Here is a 12,727-nt window from a genome sequence, read left to right as displayed (position 1 = left end):
TGGATGGTGGGTTATGGGGGTTATATGGATAGGGAGGTTATGCAGGTTATGGTATGGATGGGGGTGGATGAGGGTTATGTTATGGGTGGAGGAGTATGGGGGCTATGGTATGGATAAGGGGGGGTGGGGGGTGTGTAGGGTATGGTATGGATGGGAGGTGGGGGGGTGTGGGGTGTACGGAGGGTACAGTATGATATGGATGGGGAGGTATGGGGTATATGGTATGGAAGGTTCATGGTATGGAGGTTATGGCATAGGGGTGATGAAGGTGTATGGTACAGAGGGTATGGTGCGTGGTATGGAAGGAGGTGGTACAGCAGTGCAGGAGGTGTGAAGCTGTGGTATAGAAGGGGTATGGTATGCACAGGAGTATGGTATAGGGGTGAGGGCTATGGTATAGAGGAGGTATGGTGTAGCAGGGTAAGGTATGGGGCTGTAGCAGGGGAATGGCATGGAGGGAACCGTAAAAGGGTCTCGGGGTACAGTGTGAGTATTTGGGAGGGTGTGGGGGGTGCTGGGGTGTGCGTGGGTTCGGGGAGGGTGCAGGATGGAAGGGTTAATGCATTCAGGTGCAGGGGGTGTAGTACAGGGGGCATGGAGTGGGGGGGTATGAGGGTCTGGGGCGTGTGGTATAGAGGGGGGCTACGGAGCGGGTATGGTCTGAGGATTAGGGGGCATGGGGGTGCAGGGGAGATTAATCTGAAGACTAGGGAGGTATGGAGGTGCAGTACGGGGGGTGCAGGGGTTCAGGGGCACTATGGTGTGAGGATTGGGGACATCTCGGTGCACAGCGACTCCCGGGCGGTCCCGGAGGCTCTCACGAGCTCCACCCGCCTCACGCTCGGGGCGGGGCATACGCAGGCCCCGCCCCCTTGACAGAGGAGGTCCTGCCCCTGAGGCTTCGCGCGTCGCTGCCCGTGACGTCATCGCAGCGCGCCTGGCAACGCGTCGCGTTTGTGACGCCAGGGAGCCTGACGGCGGCGGCGGCGGCGGCGGCGGCGGCAGCGGGAGGGGCCGGTTGGGACCGGGCCGGGGCTGGGGCCACGGTAGGCCCGAGCCGGAGGAAGGCGGCCGGGGGAGAGCGGCGGTGGCGGCCATGGCTCCGCGGCTGCAGCTGGAGAAGGCGGCGTGGCGCTGGACGGAGACGGTGCCGCCCGAGGCCGTGGCGCAGGAGCACATCGAAGCGGCCTATCGCGTCGGGCTGGAGCCTTGCCAGCGCGGAGCCTGCCGGTACCGCCGGGACCCCCGCCCCGGGCCCGCTTTCCTCCTGGGGCTCACCTCCGCCTCCCCCCGCGACCCGTAGCTGAGCCCTCAGGACATCCCAGACATCCCCAGATGTGGGGTCTGGGGGCTCACACGTTCCTCTCTCGGTTCCTCAGCCCAGGGCTATGGGGGCCTCCATGTTCTTTCCCCCGCCCTCAGGCTCGGGAAGCAGCCTGCCCATCCTGGGCCCCTCGGGATCGTGGGGAGGGGTCCCATATTCCCTGCTTTGAGACACGCATTCCCCAGTCGGGGATTCCCACATTGAGGGAACAGCTCTCCTTGCCCGGCTCCTCAGATAGAGGGACGGCTCGGCGGTTGGGTGACTCCTTTCCCCGCGCGGATCCTCAGATTTTAGGGTTCCCTCCCGGGGTTAGAGGGGGCCTCTCTCCTTGCCTGGCTCCTCAGCTACAGGGGACCCTCTGAGGGTTGTGAGGAACTCCTCTTTGTGCCTGGCTCCTCAGTTTAAGGGGACTCCTCTTCTTGCTGGGGTTTCCAGATTAACAGGCCCTCCCCCAGACCAATTTTATGGGGGCCTCTCCCCTTGCCTGGCTTCTCAGATTTTAGAGGACTCCTTCTGAGGCTGTGAGGAACATTTCTTCCTGCCTGGCTTCTTAGATACAGAGGACCCCCTTAGGGCCCTGTACTCTTCCCTGGGTTCCCCTCTGTGATGGTGAAGCCTGGCAGATTGACTACACCCTCTTTCCCCCTCCTCTAGTTCTTCATCTCCTTCTTTGTCCATAACCGGTTTTGGTTATGGGAGGACACTTTTCCCACTCTTTTTGCATGATAGAGCCTCCCTTGTTTCCCTCACCCCCTCCCCCTCAAAAGGGACAGCAGGGTCCCTTCTGTGGGGCTGACAGCTGGGGTTGGGTGCTGGTTCTGCAGGAGGAACTGCCGGGGGAACCCCAACTGCCTGGTGGGCATCGGGGAGCACGTCTGGCTGGGTGAGATCGATGAGAACAGCTTCCACAACATCGACGACCCCAACTGCGAGCGCAGGAAGAAGGTAGCACGAGTGTGTGTGTGTGTGTGTGAGTGAGCGTGAGTGAGTGAGTGTGAGTGTGTGTGAGTGAGGGAGTGTGAGTGTGTGAGCGTGTGTGAGCGAGTGCGTGTGTGAGCGAGTGCGTGTGTGAGAGTGTGAGTGTGTGTGTGAGAGTGTGTGTGAGTGTGTGTGTGAGAGTGTGTGTGAGAGTGTGTGTGAGAGTGTGTGTGAGAGTGTGTGTGAGTGTGAGAGTGTGTGTGAGTGTGTGTGTGAGTGTGTGTGTGAGTGTGTGTGAGAGTGTGTGTGAGTGTGTGTGTGAGTGTGTGTGTGAGTGTGTGTGTGAGAGTGTGAGTGTGTGTGTGAGTGTGTGTGTGAGAGTGTGTGTGAGAGTGTGTGTGAGTGTGTGTGTGAGTGTGTGTGTGAGTGTGTGTGTGAGTGTGTGTGTGAGTGTGTGTGTGAGTGTGTGTGTGAGTGTGTGTGAGTGTGTGTGAGTGTGTGTGAGTGTGTGTGTGAGTGTGTGTGTGAGTGTGTGTGTGAGAGTGTGTGTGAGGTGTGTGTGTGAGTGTGTGTGTGAGTGTGTGTGTGTGGTGTGTGTGTGTGAGTGTGTGTGTGGTGTGTGTGAGAGTGTGTGTGTGAGTGTGTGTGTGGTGTGTGTGAGTGTGTGTGTGTGTGTGTGTGAGTGTGTGTGTGAGTGTGTGTGTGAGTGAGTGTGTGAGTGTGTGTGGTGTGTGTGTGGTGTGGTGTGTGGTGTGTGTGTGGTGTGTGTGTGAGTGTGTGTGTGAGTGTGTGTGTGAGTGTGGTGTGAGAGTGTGTGTGTGAGGTGTGTGTGAGAGTGTGGTGTGTGAGTGTGTGTGTGAGTGTGTGTGTGAGTGTGTGTGTGTGTGTGTGTGTGAGTGTGTGTGTGGTGTGTGTGTGAGTGTGTGTGTGAGTGTGTGTGTGAGTGTGTGAGTGTGTGTGTGAGTGTGTGTGTGTGTGTGTGAGAGTGTGTGTGAGTGTGTGCGTGCGCGCGCGCGTGTGTGCGCGCGCGTGTGTGCGCGCGCGTGTGTGCGCGCGCGTGTGTGCGCGAGCGTGTGTGCGCGAGCGTGTGTGCGCGAGCGTGTGTGCGCGCGAGTGTGTGCGCGCGAGTGTGTGTGCGCGAGAGTGCGCGCGTGAGTGTGCGCGAGTGCGCGTGTGTGCGTGTGTGTGTGAGTGCGCGAGTGTGTGTGTGCGTATTTGTGTGCGTGAGTGAGTGTGCGCATGAGTGTGTGAGTGTGCATGAGTGAGTGTGCATGAGTGAGTGTGAGTGCGCGTGCGTGCATGAGGGTGCGTGAGCACGTGTGTGTGTCCGTGAGTGTGTGTGAGTGCGTGAGCGTGAGTGTGTGAGTGCGCGTGTGTGAGTGTGTGAGCGTGAGTGAGCATGAGTGTGTGTGCGTGAGTGTGTGTGTGCGTGAGCATGAGCATGTGAGTGTGTGAGCGTGTGTGTGTGTGTGCGTGCGAGTGAGCGTGTATGTGTGTGCGTGCGTATGCGTGCGTGTGCGTGCGTGTGAGCGTGCGTGAGCGTGTGTGTGAGTGCGTGTGCGCGCACGTGTGTGAGTGTGTGAGCGTGCGTGTGTGAGCATGTGTGCATGAGCGTGCGTGAGTGTGCGTGTGAGTGTGTGTGCGTGAGGGTGTGCGTGTGTGAGTGTGTGTATGTGTGTGTGTGAGTGTGTGTGGGTGTGTATCCCACAAAACCCCTCCCTTCCCAGCCCGTCTCCCCAGTGGAGATGGGGACAAGGGGAGGTGACACCCTCTGTGGGTGTGAGTTAGGGAATGATGGAATTGTTTTGGTGGGGAATGGTCTTTAAAGTCATCTAATTAATTCTGCCAAGGCTGGGGCTAACCCCTGGCCCTCAGCACCACAGCTCTGCTTCTTTGAAACCCCTCCAGGGGTGGGGATTCAACCAGCTCCCTGGGCAGCCTGGGCCAGGCTTTGAGAACCCTTTCTGTGAAGAGGTTTCTTCTGCTATCCAACCTAAATCTCCCCTGAGGCATTGAGGCCATTCCTCTTGTCCTAACACTTGTTACCAGGGAGAAGAGCCCAACCCCCACCTGGCTCCAGCCCTCCAGGGAGTTGGAGAGAGCAATGAGGTCTCCCCTCAGCCTCCTCTTCTCCAGGCTCAACAGCCCCAGGTCCCTCAGCCACTCCTCACATGTCCTCCAGACCCTTCCCCGGCTTTGTTGTCCTTCTGTGGATCTGCTTCAGCCCTTCAGTGTCTTTCTCAGAGTGAGTGGCCCAAACCAGAGCTCCAAGGTCTGGCCTCAGCAGTGCCCAGCACAGGGAGATAATCCCTGCCCTGCTGGTCTTGCTGGCCACGCTCTTGCTGATCCAGGCCAGGCTGCTGGTGGCCTTCTTGGTCACCTGGGCACCCCCTGGCTCTTCTTCAGCTGCTGTCAACAAGACCCCGCAGGTGTTTCTCTGCTGGGCAGTTTCCAGCCACTCTGCTCCAAGCTTGGAGCCTTCCTGGGGTTGTTGTGACCCAAGTGCAGGACCCAGCCCTTGGCTTTGTTGAACCTCATCCCACTGACCTCAGCCCAGCCAGCCAGCCTGGCCAGATCCATTTGTATAGCCTCTGACCCTCCAGCACATCAACATCCTACCCAACTTGGTGCCATCTGCAAACTGCCTGAGGGTGCCTGGATGGCCTCATGCAGATCACTGATGAAGATACTGAGCAGAACTGGCCCCGGTGCTGAGCCCTGGGGAACACCACTTGTGACTCTGTTGCCAGCTGCTGGGATGCTTCCTGCTCCTCCACAGTGACAGGTGTTGCTTTTTTTTTTTTCTCTCTCTCCAGAATGCCTTTGTGGGCTTGACCAACCTGGGAGCCACCTGCTACGTCAACACCTTCCTGCAGATGTGGTTTCTGAACCTGGAGCTCCGCCAAGCCCTCTACTTGTGTCCCAGTGAGTGTGCAGCTGGAGAGGGCATCCCCAAAGACAAAGGTGGGTGCAAGCTGCCAGCAGGGGTAGTTTTGCTCACTTTCTCTGTAAAGTTTCACACACTGGTGTCGACTTTGGGCATCCAGTCCCCTCAGGGAAGGTGCTGAGGGGACTGGAACATCCCTCTTACGAGGAAAGGCTGAGGGAATTGGGGTGATTTAGGCTGGGAAAGAGCAGGCTGAGGGGAGAGCTCCATCTGTGCTGTGCAATACTTCAAGGGTGGGTGGCAGGAGGATGGGGCCAGGCTTTTGTCAGTGGTGCTCAGGGACAGGGCGAGGGGTCATGGGCACTGACTTGACCATAAGAAGTTTCATCTAAACATGAAGAGGAACTTTCTGAATCTGAGGGTGGTAGAGCACTGGAGCAGGCTGCTCAGAGAGGTGGTGGAGTCTCCATCTCTGGAGACATTCCAAACCCACCTGGGTGTGTACCTGTGTGACAATAAGGCCTCCCAGGAGACCTTCTTGTGGCCTTCCAGTATCTGAAAGGGGGCTACAAGAAAGCTGGGGAGGGACTTTTGAGGGTGTCAGGGACTGGGGGGAATGGATCCATGCTAGAGGAGGGGAGATTCAGGTTGGATGTTAGGAAGAAGTTCTTCCCCATGAGGGTGGTGAGAGCCTGGCACAGGCTGCCCAGGGAGGTGGTGGAAGCCTCATCCCTGGAGGTTTTTGCAGCCAGGCTGGATGTGACTGTGAGCAACCTGCTGTGGTGTGAGGTGTCCCTGCCCATGGCAGGGGGGTTGGAACTGGCTGAGCCTTGAGATCCCTTCCAACCCTGACAATTCTGTGATTCTGTGACCTGAAATTGTGCCAGGGGAGGTTTAAGTTGGATATTAGGAAAAAATTCTTCCCTGCAAGAGTGGTCAGGCGCTGGCACAGGCTGCCCAGGGAGGTGGTGGAGTCCCCATCCCTGGAGGTGTTCAGGAAACCTGTGGCCATGGCACTTTGGGACATGGTTTGGTGGCCATGGTGGTGTTGGGTCAATGGCTGGACTTGATCTTAGAGCTTTTTTCCAGCCCAAACAATTCTGTGATTCTATGACCTTATCTGGGTGACCCCTCCGTGGCAGGGGGGTTGGACTTGATGATTTCCAGAGGTCCCTTCCAACCCCTGCCATATTGTGATACTGTGAGAGAGTTGATAGGAGAAGCTACAACCACTTGTCCCATCTCCACATGGTTGGAGTCCATCACCCAGCTTTTGGAGACAACCCAACCTTTGTCCAACTGATTCCTTCAATCAAACTGTTCTCCTTGGTTGGAAACATGAATTTGGGTTTGTTTCTTGCTGAGCTTCCCAGACTGCTTCCCAGCTTAATGATGGTGCTGGGAGTGGAAGCACATGGGTTTGGGGCTGCTGTGGAGCTGCACTCAGCCCCTGGGAAGGTGAAAATGTAGGTCTGTGGTATGATAGAGGCTCCCAGAGCCCTCACAGAGAAGGTGGCCTCAAGCCATGTCCCTTTGTGCATGGTGTGGGGCTGTAGGTGTGCTCTGGGTCAGGCCAGCTGCCTGATTCTTCCTGTTTCCAGCCTGTTTTTAATGATGCTTCACCAGTTAGGGTGAAAAAGAAGCTGCTGCTGTGGAATAAGCAGCTTACACTTCTTTACTCACAGCTCCTGTGAGGCACTGCAGGGTATTTATGGCTGGACTTGATCATCTTGAGGGTCTTCTCCAACCTAAATGGCTTTGGATTTTACCCTGTGCTGTGGTTCTGCTGTCATCACTGCCATGTTGTTCTCCCAGTGATTTCAAACAGCTTTCAACCCCCAGCATTACTGAGCATTGCATTTACCTGCACAAAGGAGGAACAAGGGAATTCCCTGGAGCAGTCATCTCTTGCCCTGAACCAGTTGTCTCTTGCCCTCAGTTACCTGTTGGAATTTCATAGATTCACAGAATGGGTTGGGTTGGAAGGGACCTTAAAGCTCATCCAGCTCCAACCCCTGCCATGGCAGGGACACCTCCCACCAGCCCAGCTTGCTCAAGGCCTCATCCAGCCTGGCCTTGAACACCTCCAGGCAGGGGACATCCACAGCCTCCCTGGGAAACCTGTGCCAGTGTCTCCCCACCCTCACTCTCAAGAATTTCTTCCTCATCTCCAGTCTCAATCTCCTCTCTCCCAGCTCAAAGCCATTTCCCCTCATCCTGGCACTCCCAGCCCTTGTCAAAAGTTTTGAAGTCAAGCACTGAATCTACAGAGAGAAGAGGCTGTCTGCAGAGTTTTGGCTTCTCTTTGAGTCAGTTAAAATAAATAATCCAAACAATAATCCCAAATCTCCATGGATGCTCCACCAGCAGCTTACAGACACCATGAGGAGGGCTGTGGTGGTCTCAGAACCTTCCAGCCCAAGCCCAATGCTGTTAGCTCAGCATCTCCACTGCCATGGCCTCACAGAATCACAGAATGGGTTGGGTTGGAAGGGACCTTAAAGCTCCTCCAGTTCCAAGCCCCTGCCATGGGCAGGGACAACTCCCACCAGCCCAGGCTGCTCAAGGCCTCATCCAGCCTGGCCCTGAACATCTCCAGGCAGGGGACATCCACAGCCTCCCTGGGTTGCAGTGTCTGAGCACCTTCAGATGTGGAACTTGTTTCTTCACCAGACTATGAGCCCCAGACCATCTGTGAGCACCTGCAGTACCTGTTTGCCCTGCTGCAGAACAGCAAGAGGAGATACATTGACCCCTCAGGCTTTGTCAAAGCTCTGGGCCTGGACACAGGGCAGCAGCAGGTAGGTTGGAGATGCCTCCCTCCACTTCTTGCCTTCTTTAAAGCAGGCTGAAGCTACCATTTCTTGGTGTCTCTGAGATGGGTTATGCTGCCTGGGACCAACACAAAGGGAGAAGTGGTGCTCCCAGGTCCTTCCCCTTAGTGTGGGAGGCCAGGAGGAGCCTGGGGAAGGGCAGGAGGAGCCTGAGGAAGCTTAGGAGTAGCCTGAAGAAGGCCTGGAACCAATGGGATAGGGGTAGGGTGGACTTGGTGATATTCAAGGTCTTTTCCAACCTTTCTGATTCTGTTAGAGTCACAGACCTCTCAGGAAATAGCTCCTGATAGGGTTGAGCAGGAGGAGGCCAGGGGAGGGCAAGAGAAACCCAGGGTGTCACGGGATGGGGACAGGAAGGGCAGGAGGAGGCCATGGAAGGCCAGCAGGAGCCCAGGAACCAGTGGTATGGGGAGAGGTTGGGCAGGAGGAGCACAGGAAAGCTCAAGAGCAGCCCAGGTTATCTAGGAGGAGGATGGGGAAGGTCAGAAGGAGCCCAGGGAGTGATGGGAAGAGGACAGAGAGGTCAGGAGGAGCCCAGGGAGTGATGGGATGGGGCCAGGGAAGTCAGGAGGAGCCCAGGGAGTGATGGGATGGGGCCAGGGAAGTCAGGAGGAGCCCAGGGAGTGATGGGATGGGGCCAGGGAAGTCAGGAGGAGCCCAGGGAGTGATTAGGTGGGGCCAGGGTGGTCAGGAAGAACACAGGGAGTGATGGGATGGGGTGAGGAGTGTTGTTTGTGCCTGGTCCACCCCAGCACTGTGCAGACTGGGAGCTGAATCTTACCATGAGGGTCCTTCAGGAGGTGCTTTATGGGCTGCTGGTCCCAGCTGGGTAGTTCAGGGTGGGTTGAAGAGCACTGTCAGGGTAAGAAGATGTTTGGTCAGGTCACCAGGAGCCAGCTAAGGTCCAGCATGAGCATGTGGGGCACAGAAGGTGCACTTAGAGGGGGGTGAGTGCCTCAGGCAGGTCCTGTGGGGCTGTCACCAAAGCCAGAGGGCTCTGGAGAGGGGCACAGGTTGGGAAGTGAGGAGGGGCTGCTGGAGGAAGAGCCAGAGGGCTTCCTCAGGGAGGGAAGGAAGCAGTGGCCACTGCCCAGAGACACTGCCAGGGCAGCTGGGAGAGGCCAAAGCTCGTTTGTTTTTGTAAGCAAAGGAGAGTAAGGGTGGGAGAGGAAGGGCCTGAGATGGGTGTGGGAAGCTCTGAGCCTTGCAGGAGGGGACAAATCCACGCAGCAGCTTCTCATTTTGGGGGGGTGTTTATTTTTCTCAGCTCTAACACAAGCTGGGACAGCTCCTGTTGGGTGCTGAGCTGTGAGAAGGCAGCAAGAAGAGGACAGAAGCTCTGCAGGAGGGAGTGGGGGGGGGGGGGGTGGGTTGGGTTTTGTTTGTTGGGGTTTTTTTTCCCCTTCCCAGAGCCCTGCAATGAGCAGGGTAGAAGTCAAACCACCCGGAGTGCCTGGCCAGGAGCCAGATTGTCTCACACTGGGGGGGAGCTCAGCTCCTTTTAGGCAAATTCCTCATTTTCTTTGGTCCTCCTGCTTGCTCTTTTCTTCCTATTCAGGGCACAGACTGCAGTAGAGCTCAGGGTAATTAGCAGTAAATTAGCAGCTGCCTTGTGCTGGGGCTTTGTGCTGCTGAGGGTTGTTTAATGGCCTTGTTTTTCTCTTCTAGGATGCCCAGGAGTTCTCCAAGCTCTTCATGTCCTTGCTGGAAGATACTTTATCCAAACAAAAGAACCCTGATGTTCGAAACATAGTGCAGAAGCAGTTCTGTGGGGAGTATGCCTATGTCACCGTGTAAGTGCTTGGCCTTGCCCAGGCAGCTCTCTCTTCAAGATTGCAACGTTTTGGAAGAATCAGAGAATCCCAGAATGGTCTGAATGGGTTGAAAGGGACCTCCAAAGCTCATCCAGTCTTCTGCAGTCAGCAGAGGTTTCCCCTGGGTTTAACTGGCAAAGTGCCACCAGCAGGGAGGTTTTCTTTTTCCCTGCATGTCACAGAATCACAGAACCACCTGCTTGGGAGAAATCTTAAGATCTGGGAATCCAACCATAACCTAGCATAGAATCATAGAATGGGTTGGGTTGGAAGGAACCTCCAAAGCTCATCCAGTCCAACTCCCCTGCAGTCAGCAGGGACATCTTCCACTAGATCAGGTTGCCCAGAGCCCTGTCCAGCCTCATCTGGAATATTTCCAGGGATGGGACCTCAGCCACCTCCCAGAGCAGCCTATTGCAGTGTTCCAGCACCCTCCTGGTGCAGAAATTGTTCCTCACATCCAATCTCAATCTGCTCTGCTCTGCTTTGAAGCCATTGTCCCTGGTGCTGTCCCTGCAGGCCTTTGGGAACAGTCCCTCTGCAGCCTTCTTTTGTAGCCCCCTTCAGATACTGGCAGCCTGCTCTAAGGTCTCCCTGCAGCCTTCTCTTCTCCAGGCTGAACACCCCCAGCTCCCTCAGCCTGTCCTTGCAGCAGAGCTGCTTCAACCCCCTGATTATTTTTGTGGCCCTTCTCTAGACCTGCTCCATCAGGTCCATGAGCTTGAGGGGGATGACATAACCTCTCCTCACAACCCCTGTGGGCAGATAAACTGCCAGAATATGTCCCAGCCCATGGCAGGGAGGTTGGGAGTAGGTAATCTTCAAGGTCCCTTCCAACCCAAACCATTCCATGAAGCTCTGAGTGTGTTGGAAGAGGTTTCTGACTTTTAGGTTTCCTGATGGTGGTGGTGGTGGAGTTCACCAGCTGCTTTTAATCCCTTTGTGAAAAATTTCCCAATTAAAACTGTGAGTTAAAGTCACAAAATGATTTTGGTTGGAACAGACCTTGAAGGTCATCAAATCCCACCCTTAACCCAGCACTGCAAGGGCACCACTAAACCGTGGCCCTCAGCACCACATCTGAGGGGCTTGAAACCCCTCCAGGGGTGTGGGGACTTCACTACTGTGCTGAGCAGCCTGGGCCAGGCCTTGACAGCCCTCAAAGGGAAGAAATTGTTGTACCCTGTGTCTGACCTAAACCTTCCCTGAGGCAACCTGAGGCCATTTCCCCTCATCCTGTCACTTCTTGCTTGAGAGAAGAGCCCAACCCCCACCTGGCTCCAAGCTCCTCTCAGGGAGCTGTAGAGAGCAGTGAGGTCTCTCCTCAGCCTCCTTTTCTCCAGGCTTAACACCCCCAGCTCCCTCAGCTGCTCTTCCCCAGCCCTGTTCCCCAGACCCTTCTCCACCTTCCTTGCCCTGCTCTGGACCTGCTCCAGCTCTCAATGTCCTGCTTGGAGTGAGGAGCCCAAAACTGAACCCAGGATTGAAATGAATAGAATCTATAAAGTCCTGCAGCCAGAGGATAGTATATTTGGGTGGTCTATTTTCATCCCTGTGTTCTCTCAATACTGACAGATTGTTTAGAGTGAGGGTACCTGAAGGGGCTCCAGGAGAGCTGGGGGAGGGACTTTGGACAAGGGCTGGGAGTGACAGGACAAAGGACAAGGACTTTGAGCTGGGAGAGGGGAGACTGAGAGTGGAGATGAGGAAGAAATTCTTGGCAGTGAGGGTGGGGAGAGACTGGAACAGGTTGCCCAGGGAGGCTGTGGATGTCCCCTGCCTGGAGGTGCTCAAGGCCAGGCTGGATGAGGCCTTGAGCAAGCTGGGCTGGGGGGAGGTGTCCCTGCCCATGGCAGGGGTTGGAACTGGCTGAGCTTTGAGGTCCCTTCCAACCCAACCCATTCTAGGATTTTATGAGTCTGTGGCAGTGGAGATGCTGAGCTAACAGCATTGGGCTTGGGCTGGAAGGTTCTGAGAACTCCACAGCCCTCCTGGTGGTATCTGTAAGCTGTTGGTGGAGTGGAAACTTGGGATTAGTTTTTGGATTATTTATTTGAACTGACTCAAAGAGAAGCCAAAACTCTGCTAACACAGCCCCAGGCAGCCTCTTCTCTCTGTAGATTCAGTGCTTGACATCAAAACTTTTGAGCAGGGCTGGGAGTGCCAGGATGAGGGGAAATGGCTTTGAGCTGGGAGAGGGAAGGTTCCTTGCTCCAGTGGTGTTGTGCACAGGTTGTAAGCTCCAGTTTGTCCCAGTAGGTGCTGTTCTGTTTCCACCTTGCAGAGTTTCTGTGCTGCAGAGCTCTGACCTTTATTAACCCTGGCCCAACTTTTTCTCATGCTTTTAGAGCTGAGGGAGTGTTTTCCTGGGGAGTTCACAGGACTCAGTGAACTTTTCCTCATCTGGTTTTATCTTTTTCTCTTTTTTTTTTTTTTTTTTTCCCTCCTACTCCTAGTTGCAACCAATGTGGCAGAGAGTCCAAACTCTTATCTAAGTTCTACGAGCTGGAGTTAAACATCCAAGGGCACAAGCAGCTGACAGACTGCATAACAGAATTCCTGAAGGTATGAGGAGCATGCTGGGGTTTGGGCCCTGCTATTCTTAGCAAGGGGTTTTTAATTCCTTCCTTCCTCCTGTGGAAGCCTGGGAGGTCGGCCTGGGAGTGAAGTGACTGAGCCTGTCTCGGGGAGATGCATCCAAGAGGAAATGTTTATTTCTCTGGAGCCAGCACCAGGGAGGGTTGGGTGGAAGAGTGGCTCTGGAGCACGTGCAGGTGCTTGGGCTTTGAAAAGCACTTGGGAGTTTGCATGTTTAATGAAAACAGAGTGGGGCAGTGGGGGAAGAAGTCCTGCTTTGTCATGGGTAGCACCTGAGAATGGTGCTTTTTGTGCCTGCTCTGTGGGTGCTCATCTGCATAGCAACAGGAGAACATTTTCCCCTCCAGAATGC

The 12,727-nt window shown here is 55.5% G+C and overlaps 1 protein-coding gene across 4 annotated transcripts in view; it reads left to right on the top strand.

The window, feature by feature from the left end:
- Positions 1-1,096: 1,096 nt before the first annotated feature.
- USP48 (ubiquitin specific peptidase 48) overlaps positions 1,097-12,727 on the top strand; it is a 60,950-nt gene continuing 49,319 nt past the window's right edge. For all 4 annotated transcript variants that reach the window (XM_054395077.1, XM_054395075.1, XM_054395076.1 and 1 more), the window contains exons 1-6: positions 1,097-1,230; positions 2,149-2,269; positions 5,059-5,206; positions 7,803-7,930; positions 9,632-9,756; positions 12,234-12,342. In XM_054395077.1, the coding sequence (XP_054251052.1) occupies positions 1,097-1,230; positions 2,149-2,269; positions 5,059-5,206; positions 7,803-7,930; positions 9,632-9,756; positions 12,234-12,342 (765 nt within the window). The remainder of the gene's footprint in view (positions 1,231-2,148; positions 2,270-5,058; positions 5,207-7,802; positions 7,931-9,631; positions 9,757-12,233; positions 12,343-12,727) is intronic.

Source organism: Indicator indicator, chromosome 32 (assembly GCF_027791375.1).
Source record: "Indicator indicator isolate 239-I01 chromosome 32, UM_Iind_1.1, whole genome shotgun sequence".
NCBI lineage: Eukaryota > Metazoa > Chordata > Aves > Piciformes > Indicatoridae > Indicator > Indicator indicator.
Note: the sequence above shows the minus strand (reverse complement) of the source record. Positions and strands in the feature narration are given on the sequence as shown.